This window comes from Rhinolophus sinicus, linkage group LG13, assembly GCF_036562045.2.
Source record: "Rhinolophus sinicus isolate RSC01 linkage group LG13, ASM3656204v1, whole genome shotgun sequence".
Lineage (NCBI taxonomy): Eukaryota > Metazoa > Chordata > Mammalia > Chiroptera > Rhinolophidae > Rhinolophus > Rhinolophus sinicus.
Window position 1 is genome coordinate 2742153 of NC_133762.1, and position 24920 is coordinate 2767072.

Sequence of the window (24920 nt, forward strand, 5' to 3'; positions counted from 1 at the left end):
ACTGTTTGCTGATTTCCAGGGTGTAAATACTCCAATTCCAAGCTACCATGTGACATCACTGAGTGTGGGAAGATGGGAACTGTGGGTCCCTGCATGATGGTACAAACTGGCTACAGGACACCAGTGTCTCTCCGTGGTGTTTGAGCTGGCAACTCAGTGTCTGCAGGTGACTAATAACTGGAAGATGGAATCATCTAGAAGCATCTCCCCTCACACATCTGGGAGCTGATCCTGTCTTCAGTGGGGAGGTGACTCTCGGCCAGACCTACTCACCAGAGTGCCCTGCAGCGCCTCTCCAGGCGGCCTGGGTTTCCTCTCTGGATGGCATTCTCATGGAAATCAGATTTCCTACATCATACTTCACACTTCCAAAATCGAGTGTCCCAGTGAACATGGAGAAAATGTCACTGTTTTTTAGGACCTTGCTTTAGAAGTCATGCAAAAGTCATTCACATTGCATTCTCTTGGTTCCAGGGGAGTCGCTAAGGCCAGCCCAGATTCAAGGGGAGGGGTCATATATGGGAGGGCTGTATAAAATTTTGCAGACGTGTTTTTAAGTCACCACTCTTGCATTTCATGACAGTTTTATCACCTGAATGCTCCTTAGCCCTATAGTTTACTCTCGCTTTTTCATTTGCTGATTCCCCATTTATCCCTTTCTCTTCAACGAATCTGTGGAAGAACATGGGCCATTTGTCTTGCAAAGTTTCCCACAGTCTAAATTTTACTGGTTGAATAGTCACGTTCCACTGTACTTGTAAGTTGGCAGAAGAATTGAGGAGCTAATTCAGGTTGAGGTTCAGTCCCTTTGGCAAGACGACCTGGGTGGTGAGACTTCTTTCATCCTGAGGCACATATGTGTGCTGGTCTCTCTTTTTGTGGTCTCAGCAGCTGTCGTAGGGGAGTGAACATTATAAGACTCAAATCCTATTATTTCTTTTGTTAGAATATTTTATACAGAGATGATTCCTTTTACCAACTATTAGATTACACAGTGGTAGACTTCATATTGCACAGTAGGAATGATGATTGATTTTTCCCATATATTTGCTAGTTTATAAGTTAATGAATTGGTTCTCTATCATCCTCCAAAGGAGACTGACAGACTTAAAATATATACCGATCATTATGATCTCGTGGATTGAAACATATGTGCTATGGTTCAATCCATTGCAATTATTATCCTCTCTGTTTCTTTTCTTGAGTACCTTAAACACGTTGCTCCATTTTCTCCTGGCATTGCTGCCAAAAAGTCGGATGATAACCTAATTTTCTTTCACCTAAAAGTCACTTGTTCTTTTTGTCTAGATAACCCTGAGAAACTGGCATACATTTTTTTTTAAAAGGCAAGTAATTTTACAAGAATGTGTCTTAGTATTGATAAACCCAAGTCAATTTGCTCAGGCACAGTGTGTACTTTCAATGCGCAGTTTCAAATCTTTTTTATTTTTTTTAATTTCAAGGCAGTTTTGTAGAAGTGTACTTTGCAGTATTTAGTATTTGTTCTGTTTCCTTATCCCCTCTTCCCTTTTTCCCAGGGACTCCTATTATCTCGATGCTGGGTCTCCTTTGTCTATCTTTAATATTTGCCACTTTCTCTCTGGTCTTTTTCTAATCTCTCTTCACTGATTTTCAAAATTTCCCTCTTTTTTACCTTCCACTTAAGGCATAATCAAATGTGTTTACTCGCCCTTCGGTTTCTTTTACTTTCGTCTTCATTTCTGAAATGATTTTTTTCTCCTATTTCTTATTCTGAGTTTGTTTATTTCGAGTGTTTCTGATTCTGACTTATATAGTTTGTTCACGACTCATAGCATTTTCTTAGCGTCATTTAGTGGGTATGTGTTGATCTGCTGTAGGCATGTCTTTCTGGTGTGCATTTATTGTCTACAGAACTGCTATTCTGTTCTTATTCTCTCTCCTATTACTTATTTTTATGTGAAATCGGTTTTCTCGAACTTTGGAAAGGAGGCAGTGTCCAGTATAGCTTTTCTAACTGTGCAGAGAACCTTTCCTGTTTACAGTGTAGTATTAAAATTTTTTGAAGTCAGCTTACCTTGGGATGTTTCCTGGTCTTCCATTTTTACCCAGACCTCTTTCCTCTTTCTGTTTGGCTCAATTTGTTCCCATGTCCAGCAGTTTGTCCTCAGTGTGGGCCCCTTTCCTGGAAGGAAGCCCTGGTAGGTCAGTTTCAAGAGTTCCTACAGCTGTATTGCTCCAGTCCTTTCACACCTGACCATGACCCCTTGTAACCTCGTGCTACTGCAGATGACCTCTTGACGGGCGGGGTCTTCCAGTGGAACCTCCCGGCCGTGTTGAAGTTCTCTAGATGCCTCCTTTATTCTCTCTGCTGATATCACAAAGGCTTGTGAGTGCCACTGCTTTGTTCCCACCTGCCTATGTGTGGGCATCGTGGGGCTACCATGTCACTTAGATTGGTTGTAGATGTTGTTCATGGGTTTTGGGTTTTGCTTTATACTCACTTTGTCTGTGTTTATGTGGTGACCGAAAAATATGCTGCTGCGGTCATGTTCCCAGAATCTTCCTTCAAGAAAGAGTTTTAAAAATTGCTCCTGAAGGACCATATGTCCAGGCAAGGGCATAATTTGGTAGACATTAAGCATAACCACTTCTTACCTCTTCCACTGCTACCATCATCACCTTCTTTTATCTGGACTGTTCTAACAGTCCACCTAGTCTCCCAGCTTCCACCAGAGTGATAATTTTAAACTGTCAGTCAAAGCATGTCACTCCCAGCTCAGGATGTTAAAAGCTCCTCGCCTTTGGGCCCTTTGTGACCTGGCCTACTCTTTCTCTCTGGCCTCCTCTCCCCCTGGTTAGGCTGCTTCAGCCGCACTGGCTGCAAACACCCCACGTAGGTGATCACCTAGGGCACTGGCACTGCTATTCCCTCTGTCCTCAATGCTCGTCCTCCTGATTTCCATCTGGCTTGCTCCCTCACTCTCTTTGGTCTCTGCTCAAACGTCATCTCCTCAGAAAGGCCTTCTGAGACCACACTCCCCTCCCATCAAAAAACAGAACCCTTATCCTCTTCCCATGTTTCATTTTCCTTTATGGCACTACTTACCATCTGACATAATATATATTAATTCTTTTATATCTTTCTACCCACAATGCAAATGTCATAAAAGTAGGAACTTTGTCTTCTGAGTGACCTGAATAGTTTTTAGCACAAAACTAGCAATCAATACAAATTTGGTCACTAACTGAATGAATATATAACATACCTAGTAGGCACTCAAAAATGTTAGCTTTTTTTTTCTCTCTCTCTCTTCACAGGAAAAAGGAAATTATCTATAGGGAATGCCACTACCCCCCATGACAGAAGAACCAATAATGGAAACAGAGTCAGAAAAATAGCAGAAAGAGGACAAAATTGTGACATTAGAGCAAAAAGAAGGAGATAGTCAGCTGTTCCAAATATACAGGGATCAGGACTGAGGCTATAAGACTAATGCTATGGATTGCATTGTGTCCCCCCAAAATTCATATGTTGAAATCCTGACCCCAATGTCACTGTATTTTGAGATGGGGACTTTAGAAGGTAGTTAAAGTTAAATGAGGTCATAAAGAGTGGATCCTAACCCAACCAGATTAGCGCCCTTATAAGAAACCACACCACAGGGTGGTCACTTCATAAGGTATATAAATGTCTAATCACTATGTGATACACCTGAAACTAATATAATATTGTATGTCAGCTGTGATAGAAACATTCTAAAAAAGAAGAGACACTAGAGCACTCCCTTCTTCCGTTTACTGCCTCCCTCAGCCAGGTGAGAACACAGCGCCCACCTACAAGCCAGGTGGAGAGCTCTCACCACAAACCTACCTTGCCTGCACCTCGATCTTGGACTTCCCAGCCTTTAGAAGTGTGAGAAATCAATTTCCGTTGTTTAAGCTCCCAGTTTGTGGTATTTTTTGTTGTGGCAGCGTAAGCAAATACAATTAGATATCTGAAACTGTCATAACATTTAGGGTTAGGTCAGTCACAAATCTGGAAATCAGGTTTTCCACTTTGCAATTGTATGGTCACATATTACAGTTGTAGATTCTAAGAAAAACCTATATGGCACAACCCAAATCACAGAGTAAATCATTTAAATATAAAGAAACACTCACATATTACTTGAAAAGTATTTGTGGAAAAACATCCATTTTTCCTACTTTTATTGAGATGTAATTGACATACATCACGGTATGAGGTTAAAGTGTACATATAGCACAATGGTTTGACTTAACAGATTGTGAAATGACGGCAATACGTTTAGTTTGCATCCATCATCTGATACAGATACACATTTTTAAAAAAGAAAAAAACTTTTTCCTTGTAATGAGAACTGTTAGGACGCACTGTTAACAACTTTCACATATACCCTACCTCAGTGTTAACCAGAGTGACACGCTGGCATCACATGCCTAGTGCCTCGGTATCTTGGAACTGGAAGTTTGTGCCTTTTGACCGCCTTCTGAATCTCTCTTTAAAATTTAAAAATATTTCCATTAGCAACACTCGTTACTACGATTGTCACTATGATCGTGATTCATATGGTCACACTAAGACTTCCTTGTGACATTAATTATAAAATGGATTAGGGTTTTATTCTTCAAAGCATAAGAAGGATTTAGTCTCAATGAACAGATTCACCAAAATGTCATCACTAGCCCTCCCACCAAAGGCTGCTGCAGTTCAGAAATATGCTAAGAGTTCAGAAACGCCCTACGCTTCATATGCTGAAATTCGAGTTCTTTGCATTTAATGGGCGGATTATTCGGTCCATAGTCTATTGAGGCCCCTCACACCACTAGGGCTTTTCGTCCTTTACCTGCTCACTGGTACCTTTACAGGTGAAGATGAGCAAGGAAAGAAAGGAAGGTAAATCGCTTAGTATCTTTTCCCACATTAAAGCCTAATAAGGGGGGTAGAAGTGAATAAAGTAAATTGAGGAGTCTGGGTTGCCTGCCAGGGTCACCCGTCAGTAGTGCCCACGGCCCACGAGTGTCACCATCCCCTGGAACTCGGGAGTCAGCTCGGCGGGTAGGGGAGCATCCTGTCCCCAAGCTTTGCGCAGAGACGGAAGAAAGTCTTCCCGAAGTGTGGGCCCTCCAAGGGGCCTTTATCACAGGCGGTAGGGAACGCGCTGAACGTTTGAGCTGGGTCACCGTTGGCCTCACCTGTCCCCTCTCCCAGTGCGGGTCCCTCGCACGCTGGGTGCAGTGGGACCGGCTGAGACAGGGGCACCGGAGTCCCTCCCCTCCGTCTGGGCTCCTGCCGACGACTCCAAACAAGTGATCACGTGAGCTGGGTGACTAACGAGCAGCAGTCAAGGGAGCAGTCCCTGGAAAGAGGGGACCGCGTGGCTGTCGCGACAGAGGGTGCCCTGACCACGGTTACCGGCAAACTCCCACGGCAAACTCCCACTGCCGCCATGACCCCCGCGGGCCGCCAAGACCCCCTCGGCCGCCAAGACCCCCGCGGGCGGCCAAGACCCCCTCGGCCGCCGTAGCGCCCTGGGGGCCGCCATGACCCCCGCGGGCCGCCGTAGGAGCGCCCTCCTAAGACTGCATCTCAAGATGGCTACCGGGCTCCGCTCTCCGCGGCGCCCTCGCTGCGGTCCGGGTGGCGGGCGCGCCGCGTAAGCCTTGCGTCCCGGCGCCAGCGCGGCCCAGAGGCCGACAGCGGCGGGCCAGCCGGCCCTGCGAGCGCCATCTCGGGGCGGGGCGCTGGGCCCCTTCCGGGGATGGTCCCCGGCGCCCGAGTCGGCCCCACTCCGCCCCGGCCCCTCCCCGCTCGGGCGGGCGCAACGCCGTGTCCCCGCCTGTCGGTCCGCCCGGCCCGGCTGGCTGCAGACTGGGCCTGGGCCACCGCGCGGGGAGCTCTAAGCCTGCGGGCGTCGGGAGGCGTCAGCGCTGCCGCTGGCCCGCGGCGGGTCCCGGATTGCGACCGGGCCGGGGCGACGAGGCGGCGGCACCATGTTCTCCCTCAAACCGCCCAGACCCACCTTCAGGTCTTACCTCCTGCCGCCGCCCCAGGTAAACAACCCCCTCCCCGCGTGTGCCCCAGTCCTCGGCGCTTCCGTGGAGCCGGCTCGCGGGAGCAGGGGAGCCCCGGGAGGCCACCCTCGGCTCCCTGTGCCCGGCCGCGCGGGTGCCGAGCTGGGACGCGGGGAAACGCGCCTTCTCGAGTCCCCACCGGCTCGGCAGAAACTTGTAAAACTCCGCCGCAGCCATCCTGTGCCCGGAGACCTGTGGTCCGTCGTTTTGCCGCGTCAAGTCACCCAAGGGAGCGTTCGGAACTGGGTTTATTAGCCTGGCGACGGTCCCCACTGTAACCGCCCGTATCGCTTGTGGGCAGCTGCTCAAATAGGAGAGGTTACCTGTCTGTCACTAAATGTGAACACCTGGAAGCAGCATAGGCGGCTTTAATATTTTATTGTCAGACTCCCAAGTGGATCTTTTAAAAACTTGGTAAAAATGTTAAAGTTTAAGTGTGGGGAGCGGCTTATATGTGTCTGTCGCATATGTCATCGTTTAGAAAAAGAAAATTTGCTTTAGTATCTCACGGGGGGGGTGGTGTAAAAGTTTTGGTTTTTATTTATGTTGCTAATGTATTTCAGACTGATGATAAGATGAATTCGGAACCGAAGATTAAAAAACTGGAGCCAGTCCTTTTGCCAGGTAAACATTAGCGCTTCTAACAGATACTTTAGTAATATGTTTTGGTTTAAGATTGTTCTACAGATTAGACCATGTGGTAAACTTTCCTTTTCTATTTACTTTAAACTTCATCCAGTTAAAAATTGACCGACCACAAAAAAAAAAAAAAAAAAAATTGAACGACTGAGGGGGGCAAAAATGGTTAGAATTAAACAACAGTATGACAAAGTAATGATTAATTGGTGTTTGTCCTGGAAAATTTAAGCATTATAGAAAATTGTCAAGAATATCACCACCTGGTGTGTTTTTTTTTTTTTTTTTTTTTGGGGGGGGCGTCTCCTGAAATGTTCTTTTTTAAAGCATTTGTAGTGAAAGTACTCAGCCCTTCGGGTCTGTCTGCAACTTCATGCATTACTGATTAGTAGTCACACCATTGTTTTAATAGTACAAAAAACAACTTTTATTGTGTCTGGGTCTCTGCACCAATAACAAAGCGTAGTGAACTTTGAGTTACTTACTTGGCAATTGGTTTTTGAAGGTGTCAGCTGTATTTGCAATTTGACTTGTTCCAGCTTAGAAAGGCAAGCCAGTGCCAGCAGAGGCACTATGGACATTTTGGGCTGGATAATTCTTTGTTGTAGGGGGCTGTTCTTAGCAGCGTCCCTGGCCTCTTCTCACTAGATGCCACTAGTACCCTCTTCCACCTCTTACGTGCTTGTCACAATCAAGATGTCTCCAGCGTTGCCAAAACTACCCCCTCCTCCACTCCAGGTCAAAATTTCCTTTCCGTGGAGAAGCACTGGGTTAGAACAAAATTTACCTTAAATGACCTTAGAGGTAGAGGTAGGGATTGGTGGTAGGTAGGTAGTAGTTTAGTTTTAAAGCATATGAAATATTTGATTGGTATTTTGAATTGTATAATAATTGTGTAATAATTAAGAAAAGTCAGTTGTTTACTGTGATTTGGGGGGAGGTAGTCAGATACTTAGGAAAGTGTTTTAGACCTGAAATGTAATCAAATACCAGTGTGTATGGCTACTGTCAACATTTAAAAATCTCAGTCATTACATAATACTAAATCTAGTAAAAATGAATACACCTTTATAGGTAGGTATTGAACAAATACGGAATCTTTAAACTTTGTGCTATAAATTGTTAGATATTAAGAAGGAACAGTCACATTAAAAACATCAACCTGTGGCTCCATATTACAGACCCACAATTTAAAGGTTGTTTTAGACTTTATTATGGAAGTTAGTTAAAATTTTTTCCCTTGGTTTTGTTAATGCTTTGCACCCACTGCGAGCTAGCTAATCCTTCCTACTTTCCCTCAGAGTGAACAATAACGTTACTCAGGAACTTTTGCTGCCTGTGTGCTGTGTTTTAGTCTTAGTCACTCCTGGCATTTAAATTCGGCTGTGGAAACAGTCCTCACCTTGAGTGAGTGCCTGTGAGCTGTTGAACTCTGGCTTCCTTTACTCCGTCTGAACGGGCCAGTTCTTAGGCTTTGATTCTCCCTTTCCGATATTATGATTGGACGCTAATAAACAACATGGTCTTAGCTACAAGTGATAATGGTGCTTGATTTTTTAAAATTAACGGTTACATTTAAGATACGCTTATGAAAAGTGTTAACATCAATAAACTTGAACTTTACATTGAAGGATCGTCTGGTCTGTAGAATTAACTAAAAACTTACCTTTCTACTAAAAAGTCATTTTTCTGGGGGAAGGTGTAAACCCACTTCCTAACTGTAAGTGGTTTACTTTTCCTAGAAATCTCAGCGCAATCTGGATTTCTGGCCTGAGTTCATTTTTTTTGCATTGGCTGTGTATTTGCATACACAAGGGCTCTGGCCCTCGGCGTTCTAGTTGCACCTAACCTGTTCCTTACAGAACATTTAGCCAACCCTACATTAGTGCACCTTTTGCCTGCCTTCCCAACTCCTTCTGTTCTTAACTTCTCATCTTCGCCTTCCCACACTCTTCCCGCTTTCTTTCTGGCCACCCTGTCATGGTCGCTATTTCCTGCTTGCCCTCTCGTGTCACATCTCTGACTACCACTAGAGCTTCTGTTCCTCCTTTAGTCTGCAGCTATGACTCTGCCCATGAAATGGGCAGGGCAGGTGAGAGTAAGTGAGGTGTTGATGATCTGGCCTTCATTAGTCAGAAACCAAGAGAAAGCTTGCCCAGGTCACCTGTGGCTTTACACCGGCACGGAACAAGAAATAATTCTTCAGAGAAAGTATTGCAGGTTAGGCTTTGTTTGGTATCATGCCTTAGGTTCAAGGATATCCTCCTTCAGTTGCCCAGAGTTTGAATTTTTAATTCAATAAGCAGATTGAAATTAGAACACAAAATCAATTGTTTATTTGTGTGCAGTTACAGAGGGCTCTGCTAGAACTTAACAAGGCGGAATTTAAAGTGATCTTCAGCTTTTACTGAGCAGAGAACCAGAAGAAACTGGCTAGTAATTAAATTTAGATTGTGGTTTATGTTAGTCGTTTTCAACTTGCCTGGCTCATGAAGCCCCTTACGGTGGAGATCGTACCTACTTCAGTTTTGTGGCCCTAATGCCTGGAATGGTGTGCACTGAGATGTTGAGTTAATGACAATGAAAGGACACCTCCGACCACCTGCTTCAATTGTTCCCATGGCCATGCACACACAGACAGACCAGCTCCCAGATTTAGCAGTAGGAAGAAGACTGTTATTTTATGTTGCACGGCCTCTGTTCTCTCCCAGACACACTGTCTGGGATGTCTGGGCCTGGATTGGAAATGCAGTGCCCAATCGAAGCAGTAGCCTTGCCTCAGGCTTTGCCATCTTCCCACCATTACATGAATCTCGTCTTTTAATGGTTGTATATGTGTAAAATCACCCCAGTTTTTGAAAATAGGAAGAGTCTGAACTTCAAAGTGTGTGTGTGTGCGTGTGTGTGTGTATGTGTGTTGTATATACGTGTTGCGAGCGAGCACAGCAGACTCACACGTCTCTTTTTTGATGGCTGCTGGATCAATTCCGTGAGCGTGTGTACATCCTGGGCGCCTGGCTCTGCTAGACGAGGAAGGTGCGGCGCAGTGGTGCGCCTGGGTGCAGCCAGGCCTGGGGCAAACGCCATGCTGCCTAGAGGCAGGTGGGAGATGGTGACCTGGATCAGCGGTTCCCAGATTCCCACCAGGAGCTAGCTGGCATCAGATCGGGGTGAAGTCTTTACCAGTCCTTGGGCAAGTTGAGAAAACGAAGAAAAATGCAGCTGTTTTCCATAAAGCTGAATTGATTTGCTTTGGAGGATTGTCCTTTTTTCTGAGGTTATGTCCTTCTAACTTTGGTGTAGATAGGTTCTTCTGTTACATGATGGTAACTGTGGCTTTTACAAAAGTTTTTAAGTTAGCAAAATAAAAGGTTGAGAACTCTGTTGGTTCCCTGAATTGTTTTTGTAGTATACGTGATTTGTGGAAACTGAATTGGAAGCCACTCGCTGAAATTGTTGTCATATCATAGGTCCAAATGACACAGAGAGCATCAGTGATTTTGTTTGCCTGGGAGCCTTTCCACCGTCCTCTGAAAAATGTGATTGCACAGATTGCTCTTCCCCAGCTCCGTCCAACCTTGGGTTCCAGGGTGGCCGGCAAGGAACGTGAGCCACCCAGCCTGCAGGCACGAGCCCGGTTTGCATGTGGGTGTTTTCAGATCACTTCTGAGGGAACACATTCTCTGTGGTAGGGCTGGTCGTTCTAGAGAACCTGTCCGAGAGCGTGAGGCCCCCCGTTGAGAGAGGCAGAGGCAGAACACCAAGGGAGAGGCCTGCCGGTGTTCCAGTCCTGGGATCCATTTGTCTGCAAGGCCAGCTACACAAAGCCCCAGAACTCTGTGCTGAGCTAGTTCTGGGCTTCTTCCTGGCCCTTTCAGCTAAGATCCTTAACCAGTATGTCACAGAGCTTACCGGTACCAGCTACCTTCCTGTGACGGACGAGAAGCCCTAGTGGCAGCGGCTGCACAAGTAGGCCGCACAGAGCGACGTTCTGAGCCGACGCCGGTCGTGCCGTTAACCACTGAGCAGCCGGGCCTGGCCGACTGCACGGGGGGCTGTAGGTGCACATTCACACTTTGGAACTGGACCGAGGGGATTGCATGTCAGCCTAGAGGGAGTTCTCCAGGGACAGAGGAAGAGCTCTGTCCTCGGCTCTGCCCCTCCCACAGCAGTGGCAGAGCTTGCCTGGCTTGAGGAACAGCTTTCAAACCATTGCAGCTGCCAGCTGCCAGCAAGTGGAATGTCTTGGGAGGCAGCGGACTTCCTGTCACCAGCCATGCTGCAGCAGAGGCTGCTGGGTGCCAGCCGCTTTGTCGTGAGGATGTGAGATTTGCAGTGAGAGGGGCTGCTGGCTGCTTCTCTCTTCTGAGTGGGGCACATGATCCTAAGGCTGCTGAGGGGGGAGGGGGACGTGAAGTGCTGTGGTGAACAGTGAGTTAATTGTTCAGCAGGCGCTGGGCGCGTGTTCCACGCTGCTGGCCTGAGGAGTGAAAAGCCCAGAGACAGAGATAGGGTCGGTTCAGCTTGTTGGGGAGATGCCCCCAGTAGAGGAGAGCAGAGGTGGGGCTCCCTCAGAGGCAGCTCACCTGAGCCAGATTTGGGGGGCGGGGAGGCAAGGACCCCTGCTGTGCCTCATGAGTGCCTGCCTAGCCCGGTGCCCTGTGCCAGGCAGCTCAGCTCTTTCCCTCTTCCCATCCTCAGCGCCAGCAGCACTTTCATTACTGAGATTAACTGTTCCATTGATAATGAATGCACTGATTGTCAGAGTCCTTTGTAATCAGATCAGAAAAGCATATGACCACTGAGCCATCTGGAAAATGAAAACAGCCATTGTTGGAGAGATGTCTTGTGTGTTTTTGACATATTACATGTTTGGACCATTGATGTACTCTGCTTGTTTTCTGCCTCTCTGTAAGTCTTACTTCCTCAGTCGGATTGTGAATCCCTTACAGGTAAAGCTGTTCTCGGGTGTGTCGTGCTTTGTTTTTTAATACCTTTTGTAGATAGGCTTTAGAGATGACGTAGGCTGATTTTTGTAGTACTTTAATTCGTAGATACATGGCTTTTGAAAGACCAAAGGACTTGGAACTGTGAACAGTGCAACCAGCGACAGTATCTTAGCATTAGGTTGCACCCCACCTTTCGAACCTTCAGTTTGCAGCTGCCCGCTCCCAGGGCTGCTGCTGCAGTAGCTCAGGGCAGCGTTTTGTTCCTCAGTCCCAATCATCAGTCTGTCTGTACCTTGCAGCTCCTGCTCAGAAACGGTTCCTGACCCTCCATGAGTAACAAACCTGTTTAAACACGATCAAATCAAAATTCTTTAACCTCTGTCATTTGCTAGCAGTCCACCTTGCTGCCCTCCAAACTGTTTCTCTACACAGCACCCTTACCTGCAGGTGAGCGTTCCATGGTTTCAGTCACCCGCAGTCACACCAAGTCCAAAAATATTACATAGAACATTCCAGAAATAAACAATTCATAAGTTTTAAATTGTGCGTCGTTCTGAATAGTGTGATGAAATCTCGTGTGCTGTCTTGCCCCATCCCTGCGGGGTTGTGAATCATCCCTTTGTCCAGCATTTCCACTCTGTGGACGCTCCCACCCCAGTCGCTCAGTAGACATCTCATTTATCAGGTCGGTTATGAGAGAGAGAGACCACATGCACATAACTTTTATTACACTGTATTGTTATAATCGTTCCGTTGCTATTGTTAATCTCTTACTGTGCCTAATTTATAAATGAAACTTCATCATAGGTAGGGATGGATGGGAAAAACATAATAATATCTGTAGGGTTCAGTACTAGCGCCGTTTCAGGCATCCACTGGGGGTCTTGACCCATGTCCGTTGTGGATAAGAGGGGGCTGCTCTTTTGATACTTGCTTCAGTTGGCCTGGTTCCTTGCTTCCTCCCAGTTACCTTATTCCTAATTGAGGCCTTTCTTTTTTTTCACTGTGGCACGTTCTCGATACCTCAATCCTCTTCTGTCTTCAAGATTTCCTTCTAGTCTCTTCCTGAAATCTGCACTGCACCCTTCCTCCCGCCATCGTGGGTGGCCCTTGCTGGACCTGGAACTTGATCACGTGCCTTTTTTGTGCTGTGTGTGACCTGCAGAACAGACCCCGTTAGTGCATTGCAGTGATGGCATCTTCGCAGTTTCCGCCACCCTAATAATTTTCAGGCCACTTTAGTTCCTGAGCTTCTCTACAGCTGAGGTGACAGCTGGTCCCAGTTTGCCCATCACCACCCTGGTTTTAGTGCTGAAAGTTCTCCCTGTCTCAGGCGGCCTGAGACAGTTGGTCACTACGTGGGTAGCCGTGATTGAATTTTGGCCTAAACACATTCCATAGGTTAGTCAGTCACTCACAGTGAGGCTTTGTCCTAAACTATTTTCCAAGCCAAAATTTATGAGAAAAATTATTTTTATTCATCAAACAGATTCACTTTCTAAATGTGCAAGGTGTTATGAAAGATAACATCACATGATTTTTTGGTTCTCGGGGAGTTAAAAACTTTCCCAGCTATACCATTTAGAGATTTATTCATTTTAATTATATTTCCTTTATAATTTATCTTTACAGATGGAAGCGCCTTGAGAAAATAAACTTGAATGATTTCTTGATTCCTTCCCAGGTTGTCATAGAAACCCTTTGCCCCTCATCTTCTAATTTAGCTAGCTGGCTCTTACCCCACAGTGAAGCTGAGTTCCTTCTTTCTTTGTCTCCAGTGAAGCCTCCCTGCGGCTTCCCGCCAGTGGTGTGCTGGGAAGTGCTTGGTGGGGAGTCCTCGCACCCGCGGATGGCAGGCTGTCAGCCGGGGGTACTGGGTGCGGAGCTGGGAGAGATGAGCTCGGTCATTCCCGTGAGCCAGTGCGCCTGTGAGCAGACCACTGGAGTCCAGTGTCAGCGACAATTTCAGGTGCTGCTGGAGTTTTAAAGCTTTGGTTACTATGTTTCCTCTTCAAGGTCTCACTGAAAATACAGCAAGAACAGTCTCAGTACTCTGTCTGCCTATGGAACCTCTCTAAGAAGAAGACATGGTGTATCTTTGATCTTTGCTGTCTCTCAGCTAGTTTTCCCGCCCATGTACTGCAGTCTATGTATGGCGGTAGCGTGTGGCGGTAGCGTGTGGTGGTAGCGTGTGGCAGCGCCTCCTTTTTTTCCTTAGTTATGAGCAGAAAACTGTTCTGTGAGCCAAGAGCTATGCTACATGATCTAAAGTTTTTAAAGACTGGGATGTGAGCAAAATTCAGTGTTATCAGATAAAACTCAAGCCAGGTTAGCTTGACACTTGTTTAATTATATGCTTATAATAATGAGACCCAATTGTAGCATCTCCCCAGAAGTGCCCTCCTTTTCTTCTTTCCCTCTACGCCTCCCTACGTCTCCTTCTCGTTCTTTCTCTCCCAGGGGCCCATTTCCATTCTCCACTCCAAGAGAAAGCTGTGTGACCATTTTCTGTAAAAGACCATGGCCCAGAGAATCCCTATTTTACTTTTTGTTGTTGCTAATTTTGTTTTTTGTCCATTCTTCAGTAGTTTTATTTGAAATAAATTTGGATTTATAAAAGAATACAGACAGTTAACACATACTCTTCACCCAGCTTCTCCTAGTGTTAATGTCTTACAACCTTGGTAAATTTGGCTAAACTGAGAAATTAATAATGATATGTATTAACTACACTGCAAGTTTTACTCACATTTCCCTAGTTCTTTCACTAACGGCCAGTATCTGTTCCAGGGTCCCGTACTGCATTTACTCATCATGTCTCCTTAGTCTCTTCAGTCTGTGATAATTTCTCCATCTTTACTGATGGACTAATGAATTCTTTCATGTTGGCTCCTGTATCCTTTTGAAATGCCCCCCTCCCCCCACTCTCCACCCGCGTCTCTCCTCCTTCCTCTCAGCCATTCGGGAACCCCCAGAGGTTCCAGCCCTAGAGTCAGCTGTTTCTGCTAGGAGCCTGGGTCCTTTATTGGAGAACGGCACTTAACTACCACGATGTGTGTGCTGAATGTGCTTTGCGGCTGCAGTGTCACCTCCTTAGGCCTATTCACGGGACAGAGCGGGAAATGTACATGTGCACACTAACCCACGTGTACACACATCTCTTTTTGTTTCTGTCTCCATCTGGATGTGTGTCATGATAAACCTGAGTTCATAGGGACATCTCAGACTCCAGCCCCCACAGCTCATTCACAGATGGCGATTTATTTTGCCTTTTACGGTGCAGTGTGGTGCAGTGTGGGGAGTGGGAACGGTCAGACTGGCTTTCCAGTTTCCCTTCTGATGAGCGCTGCAGCTCACTGGGGAGAAGGTTGTAGACACGTCCCGGGGGAGATAGTGGGTCCTCATCCCTGTCGAGTGGGCCTCCAGAACTCTCCGAGCCCCGCACCATTGCAGCCGAAAAGGCCGGCCCTCTGACAAGCCGTCCTGCATGCTTCTTAGCCCTGTTGCATGTGATTTTAAGCGATGACCCTTAGATTACCATCTCTAGCTAGCACAGAGATCGGCAAACTTTCTGTATAGTACAAGCCAGTAAATGTTTTAGACTTTGGGGAGGAGGGGCGGGTAAGGTCTTTGTCACAAGCTCTCAGCTCCACCTTTGTCCCGTGAAAGCAGTCATAGACAGATGAGTGAGTGTGGCTGTTTCAGTCAAATTTTATTTACACCTGGTAGCTGGATTTGGCCCCATGGGCCGTGGTCGTCAAGCCCTGGACCCACTCACTGCAGTCTTCTCCTTTTATCTCTGGTTCTCACTGCATTCCGGGGCCTGGCCGGTGACGTTGGTGCTGTCCTGTGTGTGTGCGTCATTGATACAGTTCACTGACGTGCTGGTGAGGTGGCGATGTCCGGCCTCGTCTCCTCCTGTCCGGCACCGCCTCTGCCCCCGTCTCGGGAACCTTAAAACCTATCATGGGGTTTTCTTTTTTTTTTTTAAGTAACTTACGTGAGTATAGGTACATGAGAAAGATGTATGAATCATAGGTGTCACAACTGGATGAATTTTTGTAGCATTGTTTTGAGAGTCTTTGTTTGGATGAGTTGGCTGTTCAAAAAAAAGTGGCGCAGCACGCAGTATGTCTGTCACTTGTGCTCTGCGGGCCAGTGGTTGGGGATAAGGAAGTCAGTGTCACAGCAAAGGGTCCTCTGACTATCTGAACTGGGGAGTGATGAATTTAGTATGTTACCAAGGGACCCCCTTCAACTGGTAGCTAAGATTTCCTGGTGGGGAGAGAGGGCTGAATATTCAGTAGCCCACAGTCTGTTAGGGCAGTTGTTAAGCATAATGTTTAAAGAACTGGAGACGTTTTCACTTTTACGTATTTGAATTATTCCATGAGTTTCGATGTATATTTTTGTCATTTTCAGTTTTTTTCTCAGAGTGCAGTTAAGACTTGTACGTTGAATCTTTAATTCAATCTTGGTGCTTGCTGTATCTCAATACAGTGCATTTAATTTTATGTAAGTATAGAGAAACAAGTTTTGGTTTTGAAATCAGAGTACTTGGTTTTAAGTTCCAAATTTACTTCTTACTGTTTAAAAAATCTGAGGAAAGTGATACAGCCCCTTGGGGTCCAAGCCCCTTATCTGCCTTTCTTACCATACGGGTTGTTGAAAGAATCGGGAACAGTGCTGAGAAAGGCCCATTGGTGGACTCCACAGTTCTGTGTGTTTTTCTTACGTCACGTGCAATTGCCCACACCGCTCTTCTCTTCCGACTCTCTGGCTGCCTGGCTACGTTACATTACTGGTTTCTGTTCTGCCTGGAACAGCTTCTGTTCAGTTGGTGGTGGTTGTCTGGTGAGCCAGGAGTAATGAAGTGGTTTCATTCGTTCACGTGTTCAACACCCACTTAGCAGGCACCTCCAGGGAGATCCGTACCCTGCCAGTGACCCTGGTGGCTTAAAATGTCTCGAGGTCTAGTTGAGACTTTGAAAGTAAGGATTAACGGTGACGAAGCTTTAAATAAATTATAGAAATTATTCTTTTCAAAGCACATTATAAGCTTTGGTTTCTTGTATCTATTCTTTAACCTTTCCTTTTAACTCTAAAACTGTATTTTAAAGTTTTATCACCAAGTTATAGTTTGAGTGCAGAGGGAAACTCAGTTTGGCTTTATGGACTATATGTGTGTGTGTGTATTTTTTTTAAAAGATTTTATTGGGGAACAGTGTGTACTTCCAGGCTTTTTTCCAAGTCAAGTTGTTGTCCTTTCAGTCTTAGTTGTGGAGGGCGCAGCTCAGCTCCAGGTCCAGTTGCTGTTTTCTAGTTGCAGGGGGCACAGCCCACCATCCCTTGCGGGAGTCGAACCGGCAACCTTGTGGTTGAGAGGATGCGCTCCAACCAACTGAGCCATCCAGGAGCTCAGCGGCAGCTCAGCTCAAGGTGCCGTGTTCAATCTTAGTTGCAGGGGGCAGAGCCCACCATCCCTTGCGGGACTCGAGGAATTGAACGGCAACCTTGTGGTTGAGAGCCCACTGGCCCATGTGAGAATTGAACCGGCAGCCTTCGGAGTTAGGAGCATGGAGCTCCAACCGCCTGAGCCACCAGGCCGGCCTATGGAATATATTTAAAATAAGTAGAATGCATTATTAATTTTGAGCTTAAAGCTGAACTCTTTCTTGGGCAGCCGATTGGCTCAGTGGTTGGAGTGTGGGGCTCAAAACACCAGGGTCACCAGTTTGATTCCCACATGGGCCAGTGAGCTGCGCTGTCCACAACTAGATTGAAAATGACTTGACATGGAGCTGATGGGTCCTGGAAAAAACACACTGTTCCCCAATATTCCCCACTAAAAAATAATTAAAAAAAAAAAAAAAGCTGAACTCTTTCTCATCCCTTACAAAAAGAGTCAAAGACAGTGGTTTGGGAAATCTAGTCATATGTTAATAAAAATTACAAATATCCTATCAAATAATACTCCGAAGGAGAGGGCATAGTTTTGTTCTTCTCCAGGAAGTCTTTTAATACAGAAAGGCGGTGCAGCATAGTGAACAGTGTAAGCTTTTCACTTGAACCATCTCAGACCACCGAGCTCATTTCCGTGTGTTACAAATGGGGCGCCTGTTGTCACTGTAACTTCTGTGGGAATGAAAATGCCCAAGGTTCTGGTGGGCATCAGTGCTCCTTCTCACTGTCATCACGCAGCAGCCCTTCTAGGTCACACACTGACTGTCGACATTTTATAGTGTAGGTGTAGCTCACACAAGGCTCTTTTTCTTTTTTTGAAAGGAGAAATCGTCGTAAATGAAGTGAATTTTGTGAGAAAATGCATTGCAGCAGACACAAGTCAGTACGATTTGTGGGGAAAGCTGATCTGCAGTAACTTCAGAATTTCCTTCCTTACGGACGACCCAATGCCATTACAGGTGCGTCTTCTTTGTATATCGTGTAATTGTGGCAAGGCTTCTGACTCGAAGTGGTGCACATTGTTATACGAAAGCACAGGCATGGGAAATTATAATGAAATGATTAATAAGTGATTAATACAATGTTTGGAATATATTACAGTTCAAACTAAAGTTTAAGGAGAAGGTTGAGGCTTGAAGAGTAGACTTAGTGAGATGGTTTTACGTCACCTTTCTTTGTTTATCCCCCTCAGTCATTGCTTACGTGTCCTTTTCAGTGAGAGAATTGTTATTTCCCTTTTTCCAAATCTTTTAATCTGCATGTATAAACAAGGATACCCTTTTTTATTAGTCATAAAAAGGAAAACGTAATTATTTAGCAAATCCTATAAATGCATTTTTTGCAGATTTCATAGTATTTTTAACTAATTCTTTTCCAAAAAAAGTCAAATTCTAATTTCAAATTTCTATTACAGTTAGAGTGAAAAAGAATATTGATAAAGGTTTTCTTTAGTAACTCTTACTATTTTATATTCTTACCGGGGGAAAAAGTTTCTTATAATTTTGTTTTTTTTAAACTTCAGGCATTTATTTAATTGACTTAAAAATTCTGTGGCTTTTTCTCAGCTCTTATTTTCTATTTTGATTTGTAAAGTGTTAAACACTTTCACTCCCTAGACCTTTACTTATAATAGTAATTGTCCTCTCATTAAATATTTGAATATTAACTGTAAACTTTTGACTGAAATGTCTAACTGTGGATAAGTATATTTCGTATAGCCTTCATTAATTTACAAAAATACTGACTGTGTGTTTATTGCAGTCTGCTGTTGGTATATTGAGACAAAATTTAAGGCATTTATAGATACGTAGTTTGTGGACACACTAGTTTATTTGGCTGTAGATGACAGTTTTCCCCTTTATTTTTAGCTTCGTTTTGATAACGGGCCTCAGATTTCACTGTAAATAAGACACATATCCTTAGAATAGCTTAAATCTGGTGCTAATAAATGGAAAAATAAACCATTGTCCTACTGACAGCAAGTTAGTGTCAGCCCTGTTCTCAGTTTGAAAATGTGTCTAAAGTGTGTGTTAACAGGTAAAGAAGGTGAGCTGTAGTTTGCCTAAAGATTTTTATTTCTAGTAGACTTTCTGCTCTAAAAAGAGTTATTTTCTACTCTAAAATCGCTGTTGTGAAAATCAAGCCCATTAAATGGTTTCCCCATTAAAATCTGATAACCTAGGAATCCCTTTTTCTTTATTATTTCAGTGACAGTTTAACTAGAACTAGACATGCAAATGTTTGCCTATAAAGTGATTGACACTATTACATATCTTGGATATTATCATGATATTGTAGTATGTAATTTAATCTAGTTTCATTTTTTAATATGTGGGGGGAAAGGTAGAGAGAAGGTGAACTATGTCTTTCTTTCTCCCCTTGCGTTACTACTGAAATATGTTCCTAGATGCCACAGCTTTAGAATTGTCATAGCTGCACAGGTAAAAGCTTTTTGTTCATTTTAGAGAAGGTCACAATTTGTCATCACACCTAAAAGTAATGTTACCATTGCAAGGTTATTGGGAAACGAATTAACATGAACATAATTTTGTATTTCAGAAATTCCATTACAGAAACCTTCTTCTTGGTGAACACGATGTCCCTTTGACATGTATTGAGCAAATCGTCACAAGTATGTATTATTCTTTACTCGGTCCATAAAAGTTAACTGTATTCTGGAAGAATTGCTTGAAGATACTCAAATACTAGAGTTGAGTTTATTTCTGTAGGTTTTTTTCTAGGAACATAATGAAAAAGAAGGATCAAGAAATTATTTTAAAATGGAGATACAGAATGTATAACTCTTATATTTTCTAGTATTCATCCTCTTTTCAATTAAAATGTTAATCATGAAATGTATCTAATGGTAGTGGTTGTATACAAAGAATCATTTAAAATATCTTCAGAAGCTAAGTTAGAACCCCAAGTTCTAGGGGAATCACAGACAGTGCACGCTCCAGAGAAGCAGTGCTCGAGGCGTGGGTGGCCTTCCACTATTACTAGTCAGAATTTGTTAAAGTACTAGTGAGTGAGTGAAAAGAATGTTTACACATTTTCATTTTTTCTTTATTTTTTTTCGTTTTTAGTAAATGACCACAAGAGGAAGCAGAAAGTCCTTGGCCCCAACCAGAAACTGAAATTTAATCCAACTGAATTAATTATTTACTGTAAAGATTTCAGAATTGTCAGATTTCGCTTTGATGAATCAGGTCCTGAAAGTGCCAAAAAGGTAATACTTTCTTGTTGTTAAATTTTATCAGGTTCTGTGTATTGCACTGTACTTACTTACCAATTTCAGTTGTGTATGGAAGTTCTTTTTTAATTGCTCAGATTTTTTTTTTTTTTTTAGGGAAAGTTATCAGATACCTCCTTAATTAAATAAAGTCAAAGCCAAGGGTGTTAATAGAACTCTTTCCTTGGCCTAGTATATGGCTGCTTTAAAATACTCTATTTAAATTTTTTATCAGCTCTTAAAATATGAAAATTTATCATGTGGAGATTAGTGTATCTTTTACATTAAGACCATTACCAGCTGATTTCTTTCTTGGTTAAAAGATTGAAAAAATGGAGATACATTGAAATTTAGGTTTGTTAAGACTTTTAATTCAGTACCTCAGAACTTTATCAAACTAAAAGTTAGCCTTAGGTTACATAGGGTTAAGCAAATATAAAGTTATGGGAGGGGCCTAATAATAATTAATGCTTTAAACAAATCTTAATGAATTAATCTAAGTGATATTCTACAGAGGCAGCTAAAAGCTATAGGCTTTTTAATTGGTTGTTTTTCCCACTCACCGCCAATGTTTATTGCCTGTTGGTGGAGTAAGATTCAAGGGCAGAAATCCCCACTCTAATGCCACGTTCTGGCTGCAGCAGAGTGAAGCTGGTGGACCGCATGTCCCCGGATCCAGTGCACAGTGCCGCCGATGCAGAGAATAAGAACGGAGTTGCTAGAAGCCTACTTCCATATACTGAGAATAAAGGAACAGTGTCTCTGTGAAACAGGAAGTTGTTTTCTCAAAAATGAGGCAGCTTTTGTACCACCAAAAACTGGGTGCATGTGTTTTCCATGATCAGAACACTTACAGCAGTAAATTTTCTGTCATTATCAAAATGGGGCCATCAAAATGACCTTAAGGCAGCTGCCTGCATCCTTTGGTGAGGAGGCGGTAGAGTTATTTTTAGCACTAGAAGCAACAGTCACTTCATGGCAAGGCGGGAGCATGAGATGAATACCTGCAAATGCATCCAGCAGAGTGATGGTGGAATCTGTGCCTACGGGTGTTCAAGTGGAGTCTATAACCACCTTTCGGCATGCTACACTGCTGAAAATTCACGTAACCTTGAAGGCCCCTTTAAGCTGTTCAATTCTGCAGTTTGTGATTTGGGCAGTTTACTAATTTGACATGCCTGTTCTTCTATAGAAAGACTTTAGAACTAACTAGGTAGTAGGCTGTATATAAAATATTTCAGCCAAGTGACTTGCTTGAACTTGAATAACACTTGTAATTTAATCAATCAAAGCATCAAGAATCTGTTCATGAAAACCCTTCTTCAGAATAGGGATACCATAGAACTTACGAGATTGAGTTAGGAGAGGATATTTTTTTAAGTAAGGACTTGATACAGTGGCCCAATAGTCTTTCAGAAAGTTCACGTTTCTCCCACCCCCTACTATATTTTTCAGATGACACCATTTCAATAATTGAAAATCATAATTATTTGGCTTGGTTCTTGAGCCATCTAGGTGATTTCTTGGTCATTTTTGATGTCTGAGGCAATGTGCTAAGTTTAGTTAAGAAAATAAAGCACGTACAAATGAAAATTAAATAACAATACAAAGTATAATAGCAGCAGAAAGATGTTTCCACATAAATGGTTAGTTGCCAGATGAATGAAACTGCCAGGAAATGCTCTGGAAATCTGATGTCCCTTGTCTGTGTGTTGGTAAGTGACGAAGGGGGTCTCGTTGAACTGTCTACACAGAATGGCCAAGTCCAACTTTTTATGCCCTTTCCCAAGACCAAGTTTCTGGCAAAAATTCTTTCCCCACTGCCTTAAAATACAAAAAGAATGTTACTGCAAAGTTAAAAGAGATCCTCTTTTTGGCTTTTGTATAGTCATAAAGTGGGAAGTGCAGGAAGAAACATAGGCAATAAGAATATAAATAGAAAAAATTCCCCTGATTTACATGTTTTCAAACACAGAGGGTTACATCATGTGTGGCTGCCAAAGCTTAATGCTGCTTTCATAAGTTAAAAGCAAATGTTGTAGCATACTCTTTTATTTCATGGGAAAGTTTTCATCTAAAATTAGTTAACAGTTGGGACGCTACAGCTTCATTTTACCTCCTGGAAACTTTGAATGCTCAATTTTCTCTGGAAATGCTTTGATTTTATAAGTTGTTTGAAAGTGACCAGCTGTATGTTCAGAGTTTTAACCAGTGATTAATTTTGAAATACTGAGAGCATTTATATTTCTGTTTGAAATAAGAAATCTTAAAATGCTAAATTGGTTCATATTTTCTTAAATATTGCTCTAAACTTTAGAGTCTAAAGCCTTCTGATGGTGTTATGACAAAATTAGATGACTTTGTGCTCCTGCATCATCCTCATTGCTTTTGGGCTGTAAATAAGGGTATTTGGGAAAAGTCTGAAAAGGAATCTGATAATGCAGAATTGGCCCTCTAGCCTCAGAGCGACTTTGAGCCATCATTTCCTTTTGAAGAACCTTTGCTTGAATCTGAAGGTTAAAAAAAAATATTGTTTTTAATTTATCACTTGTAAAATATCTATATCTATATATCTATGTCTACGTATATCTAGATATACATATAAAGATGGTAAAAGAAACATATCCCCTTTGTCTCCGTTTTCTCAAATGAATTGGTTGTGAACCACTTGCTCAGACATACTTTCTAGAAGTGAAAATTCAACTCGTCTATTGAAAGAACAGTTGACCTTCTCTGAACTGTCATTTTTGCCTGACATCTGAGACTTACTCCTTGGTGGCTTTTAGACCCCAGAAATGTAGGAGAGCAGCTTTGTTTGCCCGTGTGCTAGATTGAACTCCATGAGGTTTGAGGTCCCCAGTGCTGCGCCCCCAGCTGGTCCTAGAGGAAAACTACCACCTCTAGGTGGTTCTGGCTTCTGTCCAGACAAGAATATCAGCCTTGCTCCCCAAGTCACTTCAAAAGTAGTTGAGTCTTTTTTCCTGCAGTAAACTATTTACCATAATTTAATGTCTTTAATGTCAAGATTTTCTTTATTTCCTATGATAGCCAGGGCAAATGAACTATTTCAGAGGCAGTTTTTAGAGATGCAGAGTTTTTCTTTAAAAATTGAATGCTCAGGGAGTACATTACAAAATCAGAATAATTTTACATGAAAATGAGACCTACTTTTCTAAGCCTTTCAAACTTAATGATAGAATCGAGGAATGTGGACGGAGGCTTTTTAAATAGTGTGTATGAAAAAGCTCAAGGGAGAGGACGCCTGGCTTGCTTCCTCTTCTCCGAATGTGCTAGAATGACAACATGAATGTCACCCAGTTAGCACAGTTGTGTGTGCCTTTGTCTGGGTTCCTAAAGATACCCCTTACTCAGGTTATACACACTTGTAATTCCACTACTGAACGACTTGAGTTCACGTTGTGACCCCCACTCCCCGCAAACCAACCATCGTGCAAGTGATTAAACTGAGTTTCAGTTTCACAGTATTTTTAGTCTTCTTTAAATGTAGATGCTATTACATGTATTCATTTATTTCCCAACCTTTATAAATGTGATGTTGTGCTATTTTGAAGGGCTTTTTAGAAATGGGCTGTGTTGGGTTTTGCCTAGCCGATAGGCTTTGCTTGTTTTTGCTTTGTGGCCAAAAAAAGCATACTCTCATCAATGATATGTGACTTTCTTTCGTGTAAACAAGGCCTAGGGCTGCTTTCTAACAGTCTCAGAGAAAGTGATATTCTAGTATTATAGGCTTAGAGTGTTTCCCTTATTATATTAGTAACAAATTTCGTCAATTAAGCACAAAGCAGAAAGCTACTGAAAGCTACCGAAGAGATGGCAAGAATGCAGGGGTCTTCGCCTCTTTCCTGGGGTCTGCAGGGATCTTTCCTGGGGTCCTTCTCCAAATACTAACCGCCTCCCTCCTCCCTGTCACACTTCAGTTCCCTTCTGCTGGAGTGTCTTCCTCCTTCAGCACTTGTGATTATCTAACTTCCTGTAGTTTCCTGTTTATCTTGTGCAGTGTCTGTCTTCCCCACTCGAATGTAAGCTTCATGAGGAAAGGGGTTTGTTTCTGCTTTGCTCACTGCGACATCCCCAGGGCTTAGGACGCAGTGGAGGCTCTGTAAATACCCACGGGGTGAGTGAGAGATGGGGTCTACCCTGGAGGAATTGAACGTAAAGGTGGAGGGTCCTACTTTTTATCCACACTCACGACTGTCACATGAATACCTTGCTAGTACAGCTACATAAGCACAGTTAGCTAAAGAAACCCTTTCTAGTGAAACTATTGTTATTCTGAGAGAACAGAAGGGTTTCCGCAGTTAGTGCTGTGACGTTGCCTGGGTCTACGAAGGCCTCTGAACAGAGATGAGTTTCAGAGAAAGCCTGTGTGGCCGAGCAGTGTGACGGAGGTGGTGGCTGGGCCTGAGGCAGACGGCACGTGTGCAGGCAGGTGTTTCTCTGACGGGAGACCACTGAGGGGGTGTTGGGAAGGCAAGGGACGTCTGGTAGAGGAAAGCCAGTTTTGTGAAGAATCAAGAATACGCAGATTTAATTTATTTGCAGGT

At 43.6% G+C, this 24920-nt stretch overlaps 1 protein-coding gene and 1 long non-coding RNA gene across 2 annotated transcripts in view; one reads left to right on the forward strand and one right to left on the reverse strand.

The window, feature by feature from the left end:
• Positions 1-753: 753 nt before the first annotated feature.
• LOC109459058 (uncharacterized) lies at positions 754-3986 on the reverse strand. The gene is made up of 3 exons (XR_002139329.2): positions 3854-3986; positions 2057-2164; positions 754-891 (listed from the first exon to the last, which is right to left on the reverse strand). It is a non-coding gene; the product is annotated as an uncharacterized LOC109459058 (long non-coding RNA).
• Positions 3987-5580: 1594 nt separating this feature from the next.
• MTMR10 (myotubularin related protein 10) overlaps positions 5581-24920 on the forward strand; it is a 45841-nt gene continuing 26501 nt past the window's right edge. Inside the window, exons 1-5 of the mRNA XM_019753216.2 lie at positions 5581-6054; positions 6639-6699; positions 17946-18082; positions 19683-19755; positions 20210-20352. Coding sequence (XP_019608775.2) covers positions 5995-6054; positions 6639-6699; positions 17946-18082; positions 19683-19755; positions 20210-20352 — 474 coding nt within the window. The 5' untranslated portion in view covers positions 5581-5994. The remainder of the gene's footprint in view (positions 6055-6638; positions 6700-17945; positions 18083-19682; positions 19756-20209; positions 20353-24920) is intronic.